At 33.0% G+C, this 19,615-nt stretch overlaps 1 protein-coding gene across 4 annotated transcripts in view; it reads left to right on the top strand.

Moving 5' to 3' along the window:
- LOC124362282 (succinate dehydrogenase [ubiquinone] flavoprotein subunit, mitochondrial-like) overlaps nt 1-11,324 on the top strand; it is a 46,124-nt gene extending 34,800 nt beyond the window's left edge. For 3 of the 4 annotated variants that reach the window (XM_046816639.1, XM_046816642.1, XM_046816640.1), the window contains 6 exons: nt 2,013-2,208; nt 2,979-3,176; nt 3,754-3,945; nt 5,950-6,093; nt 7,392-7,505; nt 10,099-11,324. In XM_046816639.1, the coding sequence (XP_046672595.1) occupies nt 2,013-2,208; nt 2,979-3,176; nt 3,754-3,945; nt 5,950-6,093; nt 7,392-7,505; nt 10,099-10,185 (931 nt within the window). In that variant the 3' untranslated portion in view covers nt 10,186-11,324. Of the gene's footprint in view, nt 1-2,012; nt 2,209-2,978; nt 3,177-3,753; nt 3,946-5,936; nt 6,094-7,391; nt 7,506-10,098 lie in introns of those variants that run through there. The other variant, XM_046816641.1, reaches the window with a different exon arrangement.
- Nucleotides 11,325-19,615: the final 8,291 nt, after the last annotated feature.

The following is a 19,615-nucleotide window of genomic DNA, read 5'->3' as shown; positions in this document are numbered from 1 at the left end:
ACTGTTCACCGGATCCTTGAGGAAGGACAAACATTGTCAGTTTGCTACGGATAAAAGGTGTGTCAGTCCATTAAAGTCACCAATGTCCCACTATTTTAGCTACAGAAATAATTTGTCTGAGTATCAGCTAAAGACTTGTCACCAAGCCTTATAGCTGATTGTATCAACTATGATACACCAGCTTATGTATCATAGAGGTTGTCTCTTAGCATAAGACCAAGTATCTGGCAGAACCTTAATATAAAGGTTGAGAAGGGCCCCCTCCACTCTACTATACGGCCTGAGATAGTCGGTTGCTTAACAGTTGGCCAGCAAAAGGAGGTTTGTTACTTATTAGGTAACCTCTTATATGGAGAATGATCCTGGGAGAACTTTTTTACATTGTACAACAAAGGGGATAGTGTCTGCTGGGCTTTTTTTGTGATGACTCTTTCAATAATTTCATTCATTTTCATGTTGATAATCAAAATAAGTACAACTGAAATGATCAAAACTTTACTTAGCTAAATGGTCAAACAAATATTTGTAGGTCATTTACTTCCGATAGTTCATCGAAATTTCATTGTGTGATATTCACTATTTTGGATTAGACCAGCAATTCTTAACTTGGGGGTGCGCCCCTCTGGGTAGGCATACAAGATTATCAAGGGAGGTGTCAGTGTATTAGAATAATAGGAAAGTGTTAGAAAACATCCATGGCTTGCAAGTGATTCTTGTAATGCTTTCATGTCAGTTTTTTTATTGTGTTATTCTTGATACTTGCACGGTTTGTGTACTGCAATTTATTGGACCAGTAAACATAAAAAGTAGGACAGGCAATACGTATGTTGTTGTACACAAATCACTGCAAAAGAAAAGACTATAATGATTGTATTAAATATGGATTAATTTTCATTGACAAAAACTAATGTTATTTACTCCAGTGCGTCATATATAATATTGTTTTGAATAATGATGCCTTATGGTCTAGACATTTTAAACCCTACTCAACTGCAAGTTTCAAATAGAAGATAAGAAAGGGGTAAAGGTACATATGTCGCTGCAATTAATCAACGAATTTAAAAACCTTTTATCCTGGCATGTGGTGTGTGGTGTAACTGAAAAATTAAATTGGGCGGTGTCCTCCAGATGTTGAGACAGATGATAACTGGCAATTTAAGTTTACAAAAGATCCATTTAAAATCAATGTGAATTTACTTCCCGACCACCTTCAGGAACAGTTAATTGACATAATATGTATTTTTCAAGCATTGGCAGAATTTCAAAACGTGGGTGTTGAAGACTTTTAGTTGAGTTCCCTCCTGTTTACCAGCAAGTTGCTTTGGAAGCTGCAAAGTTGTTGATGCAGTTTCCTCCACATACCTCTGTGAGTCTGGATGCTCAACATTGGCTCATCTAAAACTAAAATTTCATGCAAGACTGGACATTGAAAGTTACCTGTGATGTGCTTTGCCACAGTTAATATTTAATAAACAAATATCTTTGTTAGCTCTGTGTTTCTTTGATTAATGAAAGAACTTACTAGCGGCAAGAAGTGTAGGTAAAGTCTGTATATTCAAAAAGTTGTTTTAGGTAATATTAAAAGTTTTGTAAAAAATAAATTAAATATTTAATTTAATAGCGTGGAAGTCTAACTTATATTCTATTTCACTACTAACAAATTGAAATTTTACTACTTGTGTTGACCACATAACGTCGTAACGGTAGAGGGGTGGTGTGACCAAATGTCAGTGTACTAAGGGAGGCACAAAGCATGAAACGTTGGGAACTCCTGAATTATATAAAGTACTTATTGAACAGCTCTCACTTAAAAATTTCTCAATAATACCTTGAAAATATGTATGCTGAATTTCACGTAAAAGTGAATATTAATAAGCAATTTCATAAAGTTCCCTATTAACGCCTATAAGAACAATCACAATGGGAACCATTACAACTCATTCATATTGATACAACTTTTTTATTTTGAAGAGTTTTTCCTCAGTATGATAAGTCAGTGTGGACTTTCACAGGGGCTGTGGACCTGAAAAGGACCATGTCTTCTTGCAACTACACCACTTGCCCCCAGAACAGCTGGTAACTCGTCTGCCTGGTATCTCAGAAACAGCTATGATCTTTGCTGGAGTTGATGTCACTCGGGAACCTATCCCAGTACTACCAACCGTACATTACAACATGGGTGGTGTGCCCACTAACTACCGTGGACAGGTAGGTTAAACATTTTGTAGCTTTCAGAGTTTGAAAACTATACTAGTCTTCCAGGTTATACATAATTCTTTTTCATCTATTATGTAAATTACTACATTACATCTGTCAATAATTCAAAGTTATTAGTAATAAAGTATTGATTAATGTACATGTACATCTTGATATTCAGGTGTTCTTTATTGTAATTATTATCAAACTCTCAAGGAACAGAGTATTCTAGCAATAAGTTTTACTGTTAATAAGTTAATACTAATTGTAGAAGGAAATTACCAGTCTGTGCTGTTACTTAACAGTTTTCAGACAGCTGCTACAAAAGCAAATGTTATAAAGATTCTTGGGATTCAATCCCGTGCTGGTTTTGATACTACATACACAATAACTTTCATAAACATCTGCAAACTGTTTTTATATACATTGTTATAAAAATACATTTTAGTTATTTTAAATCCATTCAATAATTTTAAAATTTTTGCTAATTATGCTCAGAATCGGCAAACAAACCTCATGGTGAAGGTACACAAGAACAACTTCTGGTTAATAGTGAAGTCTAATCTTGTTTCTTTCTCAAATTTGAAGTCTCTAAGACACTGTCAAAAACGTAAACCAAATGTAAAATGTCATTGGCGATGTGGTATTGTCAAATGTTTTAAATGAAAAGACAAGTTTTTGAGGATTGTGGATAGTTTAGTGTGCAAATATGTTTTGATATGTGAACAATTCCTGTGATTTTTTTTATTAAACCCAATTTAACAAGCACGTATGAATGACAGGTGTTAACTGTGAAGAACGGCCAAGATGCTGTAGTGCCCGGACTCTACGCGTGTGGTGAGGCTGGCTGCTCATCAGTCCATGGAGCTAACAGACTTGGAGCCAACTCCCTTCTGGACTTGGTGGTCTTTGGCAGAGCTTGTGCCAAGACTATTGCTGAAGAAAACAAACCAGGAGAGAAAATTGGTGAACTTAGCACCGTAAGTGATAACTTGTGTGATCTTATAAGTAGTATACAATTACATCTTACGATAAAACATTTCAAGTTTTAAACATACGTATATTGTTATAAATGACATATTTATACAACACTATATAAATTATAAAATTAACAAAAATTCAGCTGTTCATAGATGCAGCAGATAATGAGATGCATTAACATAGCTAGATGTAGAAAACAGGTACAGCAAGCTAAATATTATTTGAAAAACTACTGTAATTTGTTAATTTTGTTATCTATACATATTTTTATATTCAGAAAGAAGTTGCAAAAATAGCTGTGTTGAGATATAGTTTATCAGAAATGATCCATCTATAATATACTAAAAATAATTTAATTTGATCAGATAATTTAATTTGTTAACTTCATTATGTACAATGATACTTGGAACTACCTTCCTAGCCAAAGTTCATCTCTTAGGTATGTTTTTATAACTTAAACTGTGGCTATATAAAAGTAATAGTTTTATATAACATTTTGATAATTTGTAGTCTTTTAATTGTAATTATCCCATGTAGTAAAGTTTCTTTGTAAATGACTTATGAATGTATTTGCAGAATGCAGGGGAAGAGTCCGTGGCCAACCTGGACTGGGTTAGGTTTGCCAATGGCTCAGTGACTACAGCTCAGCTCCGACTCAACATGCAGAAGACCATGCAGAACCATGCTGCTGTATTCCGTTCAGCTGAGAGTCTGCAGGAGGGCTGTCAAAAGATGGACTCTTTATACAAGTCACTCTCTGATCTCAAGGTAGGTGGTACATGACACATAATTGGCACTTACAGTAACTACTAACTGCCTTACTAGTAAAACAAGTCTTCTGTACACCTTTTAAGTATATTATTTTTAAGAATATTATCTAGATCCCTTAGCTCACATTTTAAAGCCACTAATTAGTTACAAATGGTCAGTCACTAGTTCTCTGCAGGATGTTAAATTTCACTGTCACTTTGGATCCTCCACCCTGAAGGTATCTTCATTTTCTTATTGAAGAGAAATTTTTGTCTTGAAATATAAGTCTTCAGTCTGCTGATCCCTATAGGGCTTTTCGCCAACTTATGTTTTATCAAATTCAGGGGTTAGCCAAGATCAGGGGAATTGTTTTGCTCAAGAGTAAAGTTGACCAGAGTGATAAGCTAACCATTTACATTTTACCAAAGATCATGCGTTGACCAGGACATTAGTTACAATATATATGACTTGTAGCATGGTCATGGCCACCATTTGGCCTGGAATAAAACTGAAGCCCTGAAAAACAGAAAGATTTAGAAGTTAAACAACATTCTTGGCTAAATTGTAATGGATATGACAATAAGTTTAAAAATATTTGCACCTTTTTGTAACCTATTTTGTAAATATGTAAATACATTATTTTTAAGTTTTACAACAAACCTTTAAGTTGGGCCTTAATTCCACAAACAAAAAACAACTTCAGAAATTTGTATACCATTTGGAAATACCTAAAAAATTTATAAGGAAGACTTTGGTACCGTAAAAATTCCTAAAGTGAAGATTTTCCTTATTTAACAATTGCCTTTTTCTTATAGTGAATTTTGAGTTTGTATTACTTTTCTAAATATTCTTACTAAAGATTTGTTTAATATTATTTTTAAAATTGAAAAATTTGGCACTTTGCTTGTATGAATTATTGAAATCTACAAAAATGCCCAATGTCAAGTTTCTTCAATATTTGAATGTGAATAAATTACAATGATAATGAGTGGTGAGTGATTTTCTTAGCTTTATAGTACATATATTTTGGTTATTCGACAATAACTAAATTTTGGTTTTTGAATTTTCATTAAAATCCTGAAAGTTATGATTTTCAAAAATGTAATTTAGTTTACTAGTATTGATGTGGGGATTTTATATAATTTGTGTAACACTCTGAATAATGAAAAGAAACTTTTTAGTCATCATAAAATATGGGTAGTTTTTCAGCCACTGGGTGTATAATTAAATAAAAATATTATTGATAAAACTATCAGTCCAAACCCCACATATGCTTATAATAACTAACCTTTAGGTCTAGTCTTATCACCTAGCTTTAAAGTAATATGTTGAATTATGTTATTCGGATTATAGATTTTTAAAATTCATATGTTTTACCATAGATATATCTTAAACATATGTAAAAAACTGGTGAATGTACTTTAATATTAATAAGTATGTTTTTACATGATTTGTTGTAAAAGCTCATGTTGATTTCTATAAATGATTCTGTTAATGAAAATATAAAATGAGTTTAATAATATAACTGTTTTGTTTTTCATTACAAACGTTAGACGTTTTCAGTTAAGAAAATAACATTGGTTTCAATATGGTAGATCCAAAATAAGTTGCTAAAAATCCAAAATAGTTTGTATCTACCATCCAACAATGATTACTGCGATATCAATTAGAATTTCCATAAAATTTTGAAAATATTAGAATTAACGAACTTCAAACTCGCTTTCTAACTTTACAGGGTAGTTGTTTCTGCTCATTCCTTTGTTGCTTTTTATATGAAAGACTAAGATATGTTGTTGGGAATGAAGCAAGTTTTATTTTTATTTTTTTCAGAAATTTGAACAAAGATGAAATGAGTACAAAGTAATTATTGTAAGTTGTAAGTTTAGATTACAAATTTATAATAAAGAACAGATTTATTTTTGTTATACAGATTAAAGATTTCCAAAGTAAACATTATTTGTGCAGTCAGTTTACTAGTAATGGTCTATTTCATGTCATATCCCTGCAAGTTGTCTGTGGCAGGTGTTTGATAGCAGCTTGGTATGGAATACTGACCTGGTGGAGGCCCTGGAACTGCAAAACCTCATGATAAATGCAGTGCAAACTGTGTATGCAGCTGAGAACAGGAAAGAGACACGAGGTGCCCATGCTCGAGAAGACTTTAAGGTAAACCTGTCAGTTCAAACTCCTCAATTAGTTGGGTAAAGTTTATTAATTGTATGTGAAATAACCTGATTTTATTTGGTAAGTAAACTGTATAGCCTGAAATATTTTTCACTTTAGTCCTGATAATTATTATAAGTAAATGTATACAATGGAGTATTGAAGGACACGACAGTACGTAACGAAAGAGGTAGTGCACAAACTGATGGACTGCCTGTTTACTCTTTGACTCTAAAATCTGTAGGGCTTGAAACATGAGGAACTTATGTAAAGTGAAGTCAAGTTAGTAAAGTTATGTTAAGTTTCAAGTCTCTAGGATTTTTCCACAGACAAGCAAACGGACAGACAGATGGAAAGATAGACGGACTGCTGTTTGACATTTTGACCCCGAAATGGATCCTTGTACCAAGTTTCAAGTTTCTAGGACCTTTCCACAGACGAGCAAACGGACAGCCAGATGGAAAGATAAACGGACTGCTGTTTGACATTTTGACCCCGAAATGGATCCTTGTACCAAGTTTCAAGTTTCTAGGACCTTTCCACAGACGAGCAAACGGACAGACAGATGGAAAGATAGACGGACTGCTGTTTGACATTTTGACCCCGAAATGGATCCTTGTACCAAGTTTCAAGTTTCTAGGACCTTTCCACAGACGAGCAAACGGACAGACAGTTGGAAAGATAAACGGACTGCTGTTTGACATTTTGACCCCGAAATGGATCCTTGTACCAAGTTTCAAGTTTCTAGGACCTTTCTAAAAAGAGTTATTGCACAGACAGACAGCCATATGGACAACGATAATCTCAAGAAGTACCCTTGGGGTCCTTAATAACAGTGGCAATGGTCTTATCTAGTGGATACAGTGGTTATCACAAGATATAATAGCCATGCAACTTTGGTTGTGGCTATTCCTAAGTTTGCTGCTGAGTTATTCTATTATTAGAAGCAGCCTGATAAATAATCTTTCCTTGTAACTATAAAACAAAAATGGGTACAGCTCTAAGCTGAGACTAACTGTCACTTTATTTTATTTTGTGGCCTCACATAATTATAAGATAATTTTGATAAACAACAAAATACACAGTGTAATTGTAGCACAATGACCATGGTAGACACACATTACTAATATCCCAACTATCCTAAAGTCTTTAAATGACTTGAGTCGTAGTGAATACATTAAGTTATTAATTTTGTTTATTACAGAGCAACCTTATTGTGTTATTAATTTTTATTTCTCAAATAAATGGTAATGTAAACCGTTCAGTTGAATTATTTGTCTTAAATAATGTTTTTTATTCAGACGAGGATTGACGAATATGACTACACCAAGCCCCTTGAGGGACAAACTCCGAAACCTTTGGAACAGCACTGGAGGAAGCACACTCTCACCAAGCTTGATGCTAAAAATGGAAAGGTAAATTTGGATACAGAGTAAAAAAAATATATTTTTTAAAATTGCGTAGTGGTAATAATTCTTTTAATAATTATCTGTATATGTGAGCGGAAGGAAGCTCTGCCAATATATTGTTTTTGAAATTCCAAAATGGAAATTTGTAAGGTCAAAATCATAACATATTAGATTTAGTAAAATAATACAGGGGGGTGCAAAAGTAGGTATACAGTAATTAAATATGTTAAAGTATAAGTAGGTTTATTTCTACAAAAACTAAACTTTTACAATCTATTTTAAGAGCGTTAAGAAACAGAAATTAACTCTTAAAAGTGTTGTACTTCACCAATACACTTACTTCCTTTTGTGTTCAAATTGTTTGCCTTCACAGTCAACACACTGCTGTAACCTTGAAGTTACGCTTAAACACACTTTTCGGCAAAGTTCTTTATTTTCATCTATGTCTTGGCAAGCTTGGCGAATGAATTCAACCATCTGATTAAGATTACTACGTTTTTTCGAAAAAACCTTGTCTTTGACAACTCCCCAAAAGAAAAAATCCATCGGTGTCAGATCGGGAGATCTTGCTGGCCATTCAACCGATCCTCTTCGACCGATCCACGAGTTAGGAAACTCCCGATTTAGTAGGTCACGCACGATTGTCGCATAGTGGGCAGGAGCTCCATCTTGTTGGAAGTAGAATTCCTCATTACGCTGCTGGATTTTGATTTGTGGTATAACGTCAGTCAGCATGTTCCTGTATGCATGTTGGTCTACAGTGTTATGAAAAATGACAGGTCCAATGACACCTTTACATGAAATGCTAGCCCAAACTGTTACTCCAGTTTGATTCAGCTGTTCTTCGAATGTCAAGTGTGGATTATCAAAACAGTAATAGACACAGTTGTGTCTATTGACTGCACCTGAAAGCTTAAAATTAGCCTCATCGCTCCAAACAATTTTTTGAATAATTCCCGCACCTTGAAGTTCCTCGTTTAACATTATCTCACAAAACTGCAGTCGACGATCAGGGTCGTCCTCTATTAGCCCATGAATAAGTCTTGGAATGTACATTTTCAAACCAAACCGTTTCATTAGGCGTCCTAAAGATCTGCGTTCAATGCCCAGTTCAATTGATGCCCTTTTTCTTGACTTTTTTGGGCTTTGAACATAGGTCTGCGCGACAATCATTTCGTTTTCAGGAGTAGTGACAGTGATTGGTCGTCCAGCCTTTTGGACCGTTGCAGATAGATCCTGTAAGGTTAAACTTATCTCTTAGTCTATAAATACTTAATCTGGTTGGTGGTGGTGTATCAAACTCTTCTCTCCATCTCTCTCGAACTCTTTCACAGTTTTCTGTCTTCCAATATTCTTTCAAAACCCACTTTCGTTGATCGTTGGTCATGTAACCAGCCATGATGACAGAAGTGTAATAATAACAACAGTAACAATGAGAAAACATTGCCAGCTGTTAGTAGCAAACGTATTACACAGCTGATCAGGTGGCTAACTTGGGTATTACCAACCAACTAAAATTGTATACCTACCTACTTTTGCACCCCTCTGTATATTGGACATATTTGTATAGCATCATTAGATTTAAAAATCATAAAATTAACTTAATTCTTGAGAGATTGCCTAATAGTGCAAACATTGAGTCAAGAATACTGTTCCATTTTGAGAGTATTTGCAGATGTTTCGGAAAATGGCAAATTTTGTGGACTAAAAATAATCTTCTTTACCTTCTATATTTAACTGATCATAAAATAGACATACAGTATAATACATTTTACTTATTTACTTAATTTTACTCCCATGGCCATAGATACCCAAGGTGGTATTTGGCTTCGTCAACCAGCCGCTTCTATATTTCCTGGTTTGCAACATCTTCTCCACTCCCGCAAGTTTTCTTATGTCCCTATTTACCTTCCATTGTTTCTTGAACCTCCCACAGAGCCATACAAAAATTATATATATTCTAGGTTCATAAATAATGGAGTTGTGAATTTTTCAAAAATTTTAACAGTTATCTTTTTTTTCAAGCTGTGTTATATAGCATACACATAAATTTGTACAAACGGCAATAGCCTAATTTAATTTCTTTTAAGATTGAATCACAAAAAGTACTTGCTCCACTAGGACTTAAAGTTGAATCCTCACTTGCCGGTTGAGCATGTTACCACTACATCACATAGCTCTTACTTTTTACAGTTCAAGTATTTTGTATTTGATTGTATATTACTAGGTTGTTTTGTATACAAAGTCTACCTAATAAGTAAAAGAAGAAAATTTGTGTTCTTTCTGGAAGCGTAATTCTCCTGTCAGTGAGATAAAAAATATGAAATAAATGGCACATTTCTTTTCAACAAAATATATGTAACTGTGTTAAGAGTGCTTAAAAGCTAGTAATTCCAAATTCAGCCCTGGTCCCTTTCCTCATTTTATACATAAATTTCAAAGCAATAAATGACAACTATAGTGATAGCAAACTAAATAACTTTGACCTTTTGTAATACTAATTATTTCATTGGTATGTAAGAGCAATCTAAGATCACATTAATGTTCAATGCATGGTATAGAGCCATGTAGTTATGTTTAATAAATTTAACTTTTTCAGGTTACATTCGACTACAGGCCAGTAATTGACAAAACTCTGGATGAAAAAGAGTGTGCTACTGTTCCACCAGCCATTCGTTCTTATTAAGAAGTTATTATTTTTTAGTTTATGGTGCTTTGTCTAGTAACGTAATGGTGATTAACAGTACTTAATTATATGCAGGATATACAACACATAAGCGATATGTGGTTAGCTTAAAAGCTAAAAAGGCTTTAATTTAGTAGCGAAATATCTTTTAGCCATTGAAAACAACACATAACAGTCTCTAAGAGTGTTACTGTGTACTGTTAGCATCACAGTTGTGTTAAAGAAGCTATTGAAAAATGAATTTCTCACAAATTAAGTAGAAAAATTACAAATATTATGTTAGTGTGGCTTATTATCTGTGCCTTACCTCAAAACTTAGACAATACATCTTTGCTATGAAGCTGCCATGCAACAGACTGCTGATAGATTTAGTTATAAAATGTTTTGATGTCTATACTGAATAATATATGTAGTGCTGGAAATATATAACATACCATAAAGTAGATGAATATTGTTTACGAGTTTTCAGACAGTTAAATATGCAATGTTTGAAAATGAATTAATCAGTCAAACTACTAAAATGAAATAATCTAAAAATAGATAATGACAATATTATTGGCTATAAATACCAGGATGGTACAGAGAAAAATATTTATGTAAAACCAATATCCTGCATTGTTTGTTCAAATTGATAGTATAGTTGTCAATAATTAGCAGATCCCAAAAGGCTAAATATATTTTTCGTAACAAGTAATTTTGCAATTGAGGAAATTTGTAATTTAGAAAAAGGTTGACAACATGTGGGACAAGTATAACCCACCTGAATTGAGTTACATATGACAATTTACAGTAAACACCTTTTTGAAATTGATTTAAACATTTATATTTAAATATGTTTTTTGTAAATAAATTGGTTGGTGTCTATTAAAAAAAAATTGTAATATTTTAATTCCTAAATTGTGTAAAATTACCAATAAATAGACATTTGAAACGGAATCTCAGGGATTTTGTATTTGTAGTTGAATTATTGTAGTTATTTATTTTTACTGATAAATATTTAAGAAATAAAGCAATTTGATTTTTGTGTTCTGAATACTTTTACAGTAATAAAATAGGGTTATGTAAAGATTAAGATGTATATTCTATTTATTGATGTGCCTATATGTGTAACTTATGTAAATAAAGAGGATTAAATACAATTTGTTTTTATGTATACCTCATTAACCTTTTCTTCAAATACCTACTGGTGCCAGGCATTTTTGCCAGTTGTATGTACGTATTTATTTGTATACATGTATGTACGTGCAGACGTACACACATTTTCCACTTGGTTACTTATTGTCTTTTAAACTTAAGGCACATAAAATATTAAGTTATCCATTACCTTTTATTTGTAGAAGACGGAACATTTTAGTAAATGGCTCTGAATTTCGACACTTTCATCTAATAAATCCAAAATAAGGTTAAGGTTATGATCCGATTAATGAGATTGGGGATGTGTCAAAATGTGCGCATCACCTCACATTTAGAGTAATGGGGAGAAAATATTGAACACATACTTTAGAGAGGGAGGAAGAGAGTGATAGCATCTGAAATCTGTTGCTTTGCAGACTTGACTCCTGAAATCTGGTGTCATGGAAGTCAATGGGTGTCATGATGTAGACTATTATTTGCAGTTCATTAGAATTGTGATAATTTTAACAAAGTGAGAACAGTTGTTGGACATTTTACATTCACTGTAGAAGCAAACATTTGTAATCAGCAATAAATATGAAAATTCTGACCAGTCGTTTTATAATTTTATTGTTAATAATGAGGTATACTAAATATGTATTATTCATGTTAAGACTGTGATAAGATATAAAGTTTCATTTTTAGATTTGAGGATGCTACAAGTGCGCACTATGTATATAAAATGTATATTTAGCAAAAATCGTACTTTTACTCTCAGTACTCTTTACATTTAACACTTTAATTTTTACAAATTTTGATTTAACACTTTGGTGTTCTTTTTGTACCTTAATCTATGCTGTTTTGCTGTATTTGAAAAAGACAGGTTTGTAAAGTTTAGATAGGCTATATAGCTTTTCTTATATAGTTTAGTGTCTTTTATTTGTTATGTTTGTTATTTGTTATATATTGCATACTAAGTCATTTTCACTATCCGTGTTACTTTCATTTATTACGTAAATGAAGCCAATGATATATTTGTATGTTTTATATTTTCATGGTACAATAAACTAGAAATAAATTTCAAACTTTTTTAAGAAGTATTGTTTAGGCCAACTTTCATTGAAACTTTCACAAAAATCATGTTTTAAAAAGGCTCTCAGTGTTAGTTGGTCTAAGTAGTAACAAATTATTCTCAGAGAGGGAAAGAGAGTCGTGTATTCTTAACTGCAGAAAACTGTTACAGGGGCTTCCTTTATAAACTTGCCTTCTATTTAAGGGTATAGATGTTAGTGATATTTATTCTTGGATATACAGGATAGAGTTTGAAAAGTTAAAACGTTAAAAGTTGAAAGTTAAACATAAACTAACCAATAGAGCATCAATAACAGGAATTGTAAAACTCGGCTTGTTTATTTCTGTGTTTAGACACATACAGCTAAATTACCTACAAACAATAACTTCAAGTTTTGATGTTAATAACAATGAAAACAAGTATCGGATTTTGATGCTTTCCTACTAAACTGCAATTTTTAAAATTCAAAGGTCGAGAACTTATTATCCGATTAAGACTAAATGTTTGTACAAGATACATTGTGTAGTATTTTGAGTATGTAATTTGAGAATGATGCAAAAAATGTTTGTTATTAAATTGCTGTCTTAACTTTTATTCTTAGACAGATCAGTAAAAAATTTGGCATTGATCACATTATGGAGCTCCTAACCCTTTACTTATCATGTATCCACATATATATCATATATCACCCTGATGGCTATTAACCTTGGTATTACTACACACTCGCTGTATAATGCCAAGAAAAGAGTTTTAAAGTCATGATCTGAGTGTGTAGTTTTGTAAACCTCTACTTAAAACATGATATTTAACACTGATTCAATTGGGCAGGTAAATATAATTGGCAGAAATAAACAAGCCAAATTCATCTAAGTACAATTATTGTAGCTCTACTGTCTAGTTGTGATTAACTTTCAAACTCGGATATCTAAAATTTTTATCTCAGAATAAGGTTGTGTTTGTATGCTACACATATGTTGTACCTCAGGTCTTAGTTGTTTTGTTTTATTAACACTATTTTGTGTAAAATGGAAGTTAACTCAAATCAGCATTTTGTACACTTTTGTGAAAATTACTTCAACAAATTTAAGTTATCTTATGGGTTTTAGATATTCTAAAGTTCGAGAGTGTTGAGTTTATGCACACTTTTCAAAACCTAGAGATGGTTTGAATTATTTACGAAAATTTTTAAGCATTGTTCATTAAAGTACATAAATTAGAAGATGTACAGATATATTATGTGGTATTCTGCTTTTGCTAGTTATTAATTATTAACCAGTCCTTCCTTGATTCCTTGCAACAGTATACAAGGTGAGACGAATGATAAGACACTTTTTATAGAACACTTTGATGATTGAAACAAAATAGTTGTGCAACCAATCATTGATTAGGAATTTAAAAAAGTTTTAAACAAAATTTTTGTTACAGTCCTTTAAGATACCTTTCTTAGGTCAAGTAAAAACAATTTTTGTACCATTCTATAAAGAGTAATAAGAATTTGAATCAGAATTAGGTGCACCTTATAATAGGACCAAAGAAAACTGTTGTAGGCAAGAATATTAATTTTTACCGTAATTTTTTTTATATCTGTTCTGTCTTCAGGAAAATTATTTTAAAATCTGTCTTTACAAACCATAATTTCTACTCAAAATTATATCTTAAAAACAGATTTCATATTTTTTGTCCTGAGAATGAGTCAATTTAAAATGATGAGCCATAGAAACCCCTCCCCATTTGAAATATGATATTCAAATCCAAGACGGCAAATTTTAAGATGGTCGCCACTGATTCCATAGCTTCTAACAGTTGCGTCTCTACCTAAAGACACCACATACCAGATGCAACTATGATTGCTCATGCACTGTTCGAATTTTACAGGGGTATGTTGTGAATTTAGCCTTACGCTTTTGGTAAGTACACGGGTAATTTTAAGTACATTTTGTTTTGAGTAATAATATTACAAAAAAACAAATATTACAACTAAAATGAAAGAACTAAGTTGTTCAAATTTATTGTACTAAGCAGAGGTGTTCTCACAAACACAAGAGCACCCATCCCTGTCTACTTATGTCTTGGGTCAACCTCACATGGGTAGATGTTTTAGTGTCATTTGTGTCAGCTAGTAGAACTTAAAAATCTTTGACAAGTTAAAAAAATTAAATTAAAGGCGTTAACCACACTATTTGGTGTCCATTAACCAGTAATTTTGAAAATATTTTTACAATGCTATTACGAAAGGATCATTCATTTGGAATCTGTTAAATCTTTAGAGTTATATATTTTTTCCACAGGACAGCTCAAGAAATAAGCTATAGGCTTGAAATTTTGCATGCAACCTTAGCGAACCCTGTTACCCAACACGTGGTGTGGTGTACTTTCACCTTGTAAATATAATGTCAGATTAATATTAATCTCTGACTTAATTTCTAAAAATTTCTATGATATTCACAAACAATTCATTGAAGTTTGGTTCTAGTTGAATAATTGAATGTACCAGTCCAAATTACTAAATTCTTGTTTGAGCTTCCAAGTTCATGTTACAAGTGCGAGCCTGCTCGACGTGCTATATCAGCATTGTTGATGAAGAGATCGGAGTTCGATTGGTCATAGAATCATCTGAAGAATGTAATTAATGCAAACTTATCACTCTTACATCAGTACACAGAGATCTTTATTCTTTAAACTAAAAGAATTTTTTTTTATAAAGAAAAGAAAATTTTATCCTTAATTTACAAGTAAAAATAATAGAAAGTATACCCTGGTCAGGGGATTGTGTTATTTTTCAGTTTATGGAGGGAGGCTTCCCGACTTTCAAAAGCACTTAGTTTATGGAATCTGAAACACGTTCATTATTATTATAGAATGATGAATAGTTTGTTTATGAATTTCAGTGAGGACTTGATGAAATGTAGAGTTACTTTGGTGTTAACAATCAAACTGTTGATTCTGCACAACAGTTGAGTAGTTTTGAACATATAACTATTTGCATATGGCAATAGTTTAGCAGCTCATACAACAGAAGCTAGCTTAAAGTTAGAATCGTTCTCCAACTCTGAAATCGGACAATGAAGATAAAAATGTTCTTTACCAAGCACCAACAACGCGTTAAAGGTCTCAATAATTGATATCCTTATGCTACAGTAATGAGATAATGGACACTCTTTCAGTTGTTGGTATACTAGAACAGCCTCGATAATTGCAACGCTCTTCAAATTGTCATTTGTTGGAGCTTTAATTTAAAAAAGACATCATGAACCAATCTTCTCTTTAATTATTTATTAGGTGTCAAGGTATCCAACAGCAACTTCACCTTTTACTTACAGATAACATGTTTAATAGTCCAGAGCTCAATGTACAATGGTCACATCTTCAGCTACAACTTTCATGTCACATTGTCACCGGCCGTCTGTTGAGAGCACCATGGTCACTATTTTTGTCACCAACAGGAACAATGGTCATGTCACCGACAAATTTAATGTTTTCGTCGCCCAGCCAGGTGGGGCCTTAAGTTTCTTCCGACATCAATAGTCGTGCCACAGGACTAAATTACATTGTTTTTCTTAGAAATGTGTCAACACTTTTTAACGCTCAGACCTGGCGTACACTATAATGTACATACTTTTTAGACTAAGTTGTGACCTGATTGATGAAAAACTGTTGGAGAAATATGCCACTACCTAAATAATGTTATTTAAGTTCTAAAATGTATATTTTATAGGGAGCAGACAGTTTATACTTCTTATCAGCTGTGTTATCAAATGTACATTATAGTGTGCACTAGGCCACACTTGTGTCAGAATAGGTCATAAATGAATAGAGTTTATTTGAATGAAATTAGACTTTATTTACAAAATAACGTGTAATGTAAGTCAAGTAAATTGAAAAATAAATGTTTTTATTATTTTTGATGAAATGTCAAAAAGCAGTTTCTGGTTTTGGTCATACAAAAATGAACTTTGCACTTGTGACAAAACCAATGAGAGCGAAATTTGCCACAGTGAATGTTCTTACACCTTGTAGGTTCACTTTTGTCGTCATAAATTGGTAGATGATCAATTGAATCATATTTAATTTCTTCAGTGGGCCGCTTTTCATTCAGTCCTCTTTTATCCTGGTGATTATGCTCTTCAGGTTCGTTAGATGGCCTACCTGTTTTTTTAAGCCTACATTTTTTCCAACAAATGCCAAAGCATTTACCAGATTCATCCTATAAGATAGTAAATCCATAATTGAGTTTTTAGGAATATTCAGTGCCTCACAGTCCATCTTATATTCCAGCCAAGAATTAGTGGTAGCAAAATCTACTGCATGAAAAATCATTTTTAAAGGCCATTTTTTTATCTTACTTGAATTCTGTAGAAACTAATTTGTCTGTTCAATAAGTCAACACCCCACATTGACTGATTATACTCCTTTATTATTTGTGGTCTTGATACGCCTATTTTAGTTCTTGTTTTTTTGTCCCATCTTTGAACTTCATTACACTCACCAATAGATAAATAATTTGATGCCATCAATACAGTACGCTTGTCCTGCCACTTGCATAATACTACATCTCCATCTTGGCTAACACATTCATCAGAAAACCCCCTCGGTTTGGTTTTCATTTCTTTATCATCAAGCAAAGGTGGTGGCTTATAGAATCGACTTATACATGCTGTACCACCAAAAAATATCTCCTTGGCTTTCAAATCTTGAAGTAAGTTATAGGAATTAAAGTAGTTATCAAAGAATAACTCATGTCCTTTTGTTTCAATTCTCTCACATAGTTTCAAAACAACAGAGGCACTGACACCAAGCTCTTTGTGATCTGGATTTACCTACCTCTGTAGTTTTACCTTGGTACAGAAGAAAATCAAATGCCAAACCATTTGACCCACACAGAACAAAATTGTTTAATCCCCAGTGATTGGGTTTCCCCCTTACAAATTGTTTTGCTTGCATATTCCCAGTAAAGGGGATCATTTGCTCGTCAATAGACAGCTGTTTAGTAAGATTAAGCTGCAAGCATCTATTTCTTATAGATTCATATAAAGGCCTCACCTTATAAAATTTATCTTGGCAATCTGCAGGTTTTTCCACATTGTTAACAAAATGGAGATGACTCCTAACGTTAAAAAATCTGTCTCTGGTCATATTATCTAAAAAAAGATTCAGTCCAATATCTTGACTCCAATACATTCTTGCTTGAGGGAAGCTAAGACTACCCATAGCTGTATGTAAACCAAAAAGAGTTATACAGGGCTTGAAGCGTAGGTTGTTTTGTTGGATGGCATACAGATTGGTATGGTAAGATGCCGATTTAAACACAGAGCGAGGAATATATCTCAAAAAGTACTGAAGAGGTTTATGAATAGCATCAGCTATTTCAGGCCTAGTCCAAACAGGGGGTTGCCGGGTAGTAAACATGATTTTTTCCCAAATAATCTCTTTGGGTTCAGTAATGTAGTCAAATACTGTTGGACGTCTCTCCAAAGTATCAGAAGTTTCCAATCCAATGTCACCATTGACTACACTTTCAATAACATCATCTACTGTATTTAAATTGTTTATAATATTATTGAACTCTTCATCTTGGAACTATTTCCTCCTCAATCTGCCTAATTCTAGGTAAAATGTACTCACCCAAAGTAACATTTTCTTCACTTTCATCCTCTCCAAACTCTATATCGGAATTTCATCCATATCCAATCATGTCTATATGTCTTCATCACGTAGATCATAATCCATGTTATATCTGAAAGAAACAAGAAATATTAGCCTAAAATATAGGCAAATAAACAACATAACCTCTTTTACAAGTGTTGTTGACATTATAGTTTATTAGTCTAGTTGTACACTATACTGTACACGACAGTTTTGCTCCATTTTTTATAAGGATTTCAAGCTCTAAACATGCACTAATATGTTGCTTAAGTCTTTATATTAAGATAACAACTAATATAAACAACATAAAGCTTACCTTTACACTTCAAACTTCGTAAAACAAATCAGATGACCTGGTACTTGTTCGTGATTGTTGAAGTCTGGTAGGATAACTGTCAGTGTTGTAGTTCTAACTTAGTCCGGCAGGTAGCCAGCACTGCACAGGCCCATCCCAAACGTACACCACAGCGTATAAGTAGGCCATTAGAGTTTGAAATCAATTATTTATATTTCTTTCAGGGCAAAAAAAAGTATGTACACCATAGTGTACAATCGGCCAAATGTGAATAAAAATTCCAAAACGATTCAGGTCTGAGGAGGCTAGGAATTTAAACTAAATGAATGTTACGATTGTATTAAGCAGTTAAAAGATTTCATACATTTCTTTAAAAATGTAGCGTTACTAGATTGGGTGATCCTGATCATTTTAAAGTGGAATGTCGAAGCAGGTATGTAGCTGGCGAAGGAACAGGGTTCAGCCCAGGCTCCAGAGAACCTGCCTGACTATGGTCCTGATGACCACCGAAGGCACTGAAAAACATATTGAGACATTTTTGATCTAATTAATAATATGTTCACTATAGTATTTATAATTGAGTCAACATAAAATAGAGAAATATTTATTATACTAACCTGAAAACAGAAAAATTACTATTCATACTGTAAATTAAAAGTTCTGTATTAACTTTTTTCATTTCCACTAATTCCATTCCTTCTTCTTTTATATCATTCAGATCATTTAGATAATTCATCTTCAGTGCCTTTTCTTCACCATCCCCAATCGTGATCATCAACTCTGTATCGACCCTTTGCTCACACTCCTTGACTTGATATTTTTTTACTTTTTGTGAGTATCGGTGACCGAGCGGTCTAAGATGCTGGACTTTGGATCTGAGTTAGAGATAGCGTAGGTTTAAATCTTGTCTGTGACCGTTATAGTAGCACTTTTCATCAGTACCATCGATCCTCTACCGTATCGACTTACCCCCCCCCCCCCCCCTATTCTGTTTGATAAGATCCTCGCACAGGCCAGAGCCCACGAGGACGGGCAGAATAAGGCTTAAACAGGTGTCACTTCTCTCTTAAAGAGAGGCAGGTTAGGTTTATATTTTGATAACACAACACTTTTTGTGTCAATACAAACATAACAATATCGTGCATAATTAAAAGAATTGAATGTCATGTGAAGGTTAAATAATATACGCAGCTTATTAATTTGTGTCTTATATAAAATGGTTAATTTTATAATGTTACAAAGACATTGCGTCTTTATATAATAATATTAGTTTCCTCTTTTGTCAGATAAGAAAAATGCCAAAATAA

Source organism: Homalodisca vitripennis, chromosome 5 (genome assembly GCF_021130785.1).
Source record: "Homalodisca vitripennis isolate AUS2020 chromosome 5, UT_GWSS_2.1, whole genome shotgun sequence".
Lineage (NCBI taxonomy): Eukaryota > Metazoa > Arthropoda > Insecta > Hemiptera > Cicadellidae > Homalodisca > Homalodisca vitripennis.
This window is presented reverse-complemented; position numbering and strand designations above follow the sequence as displayed.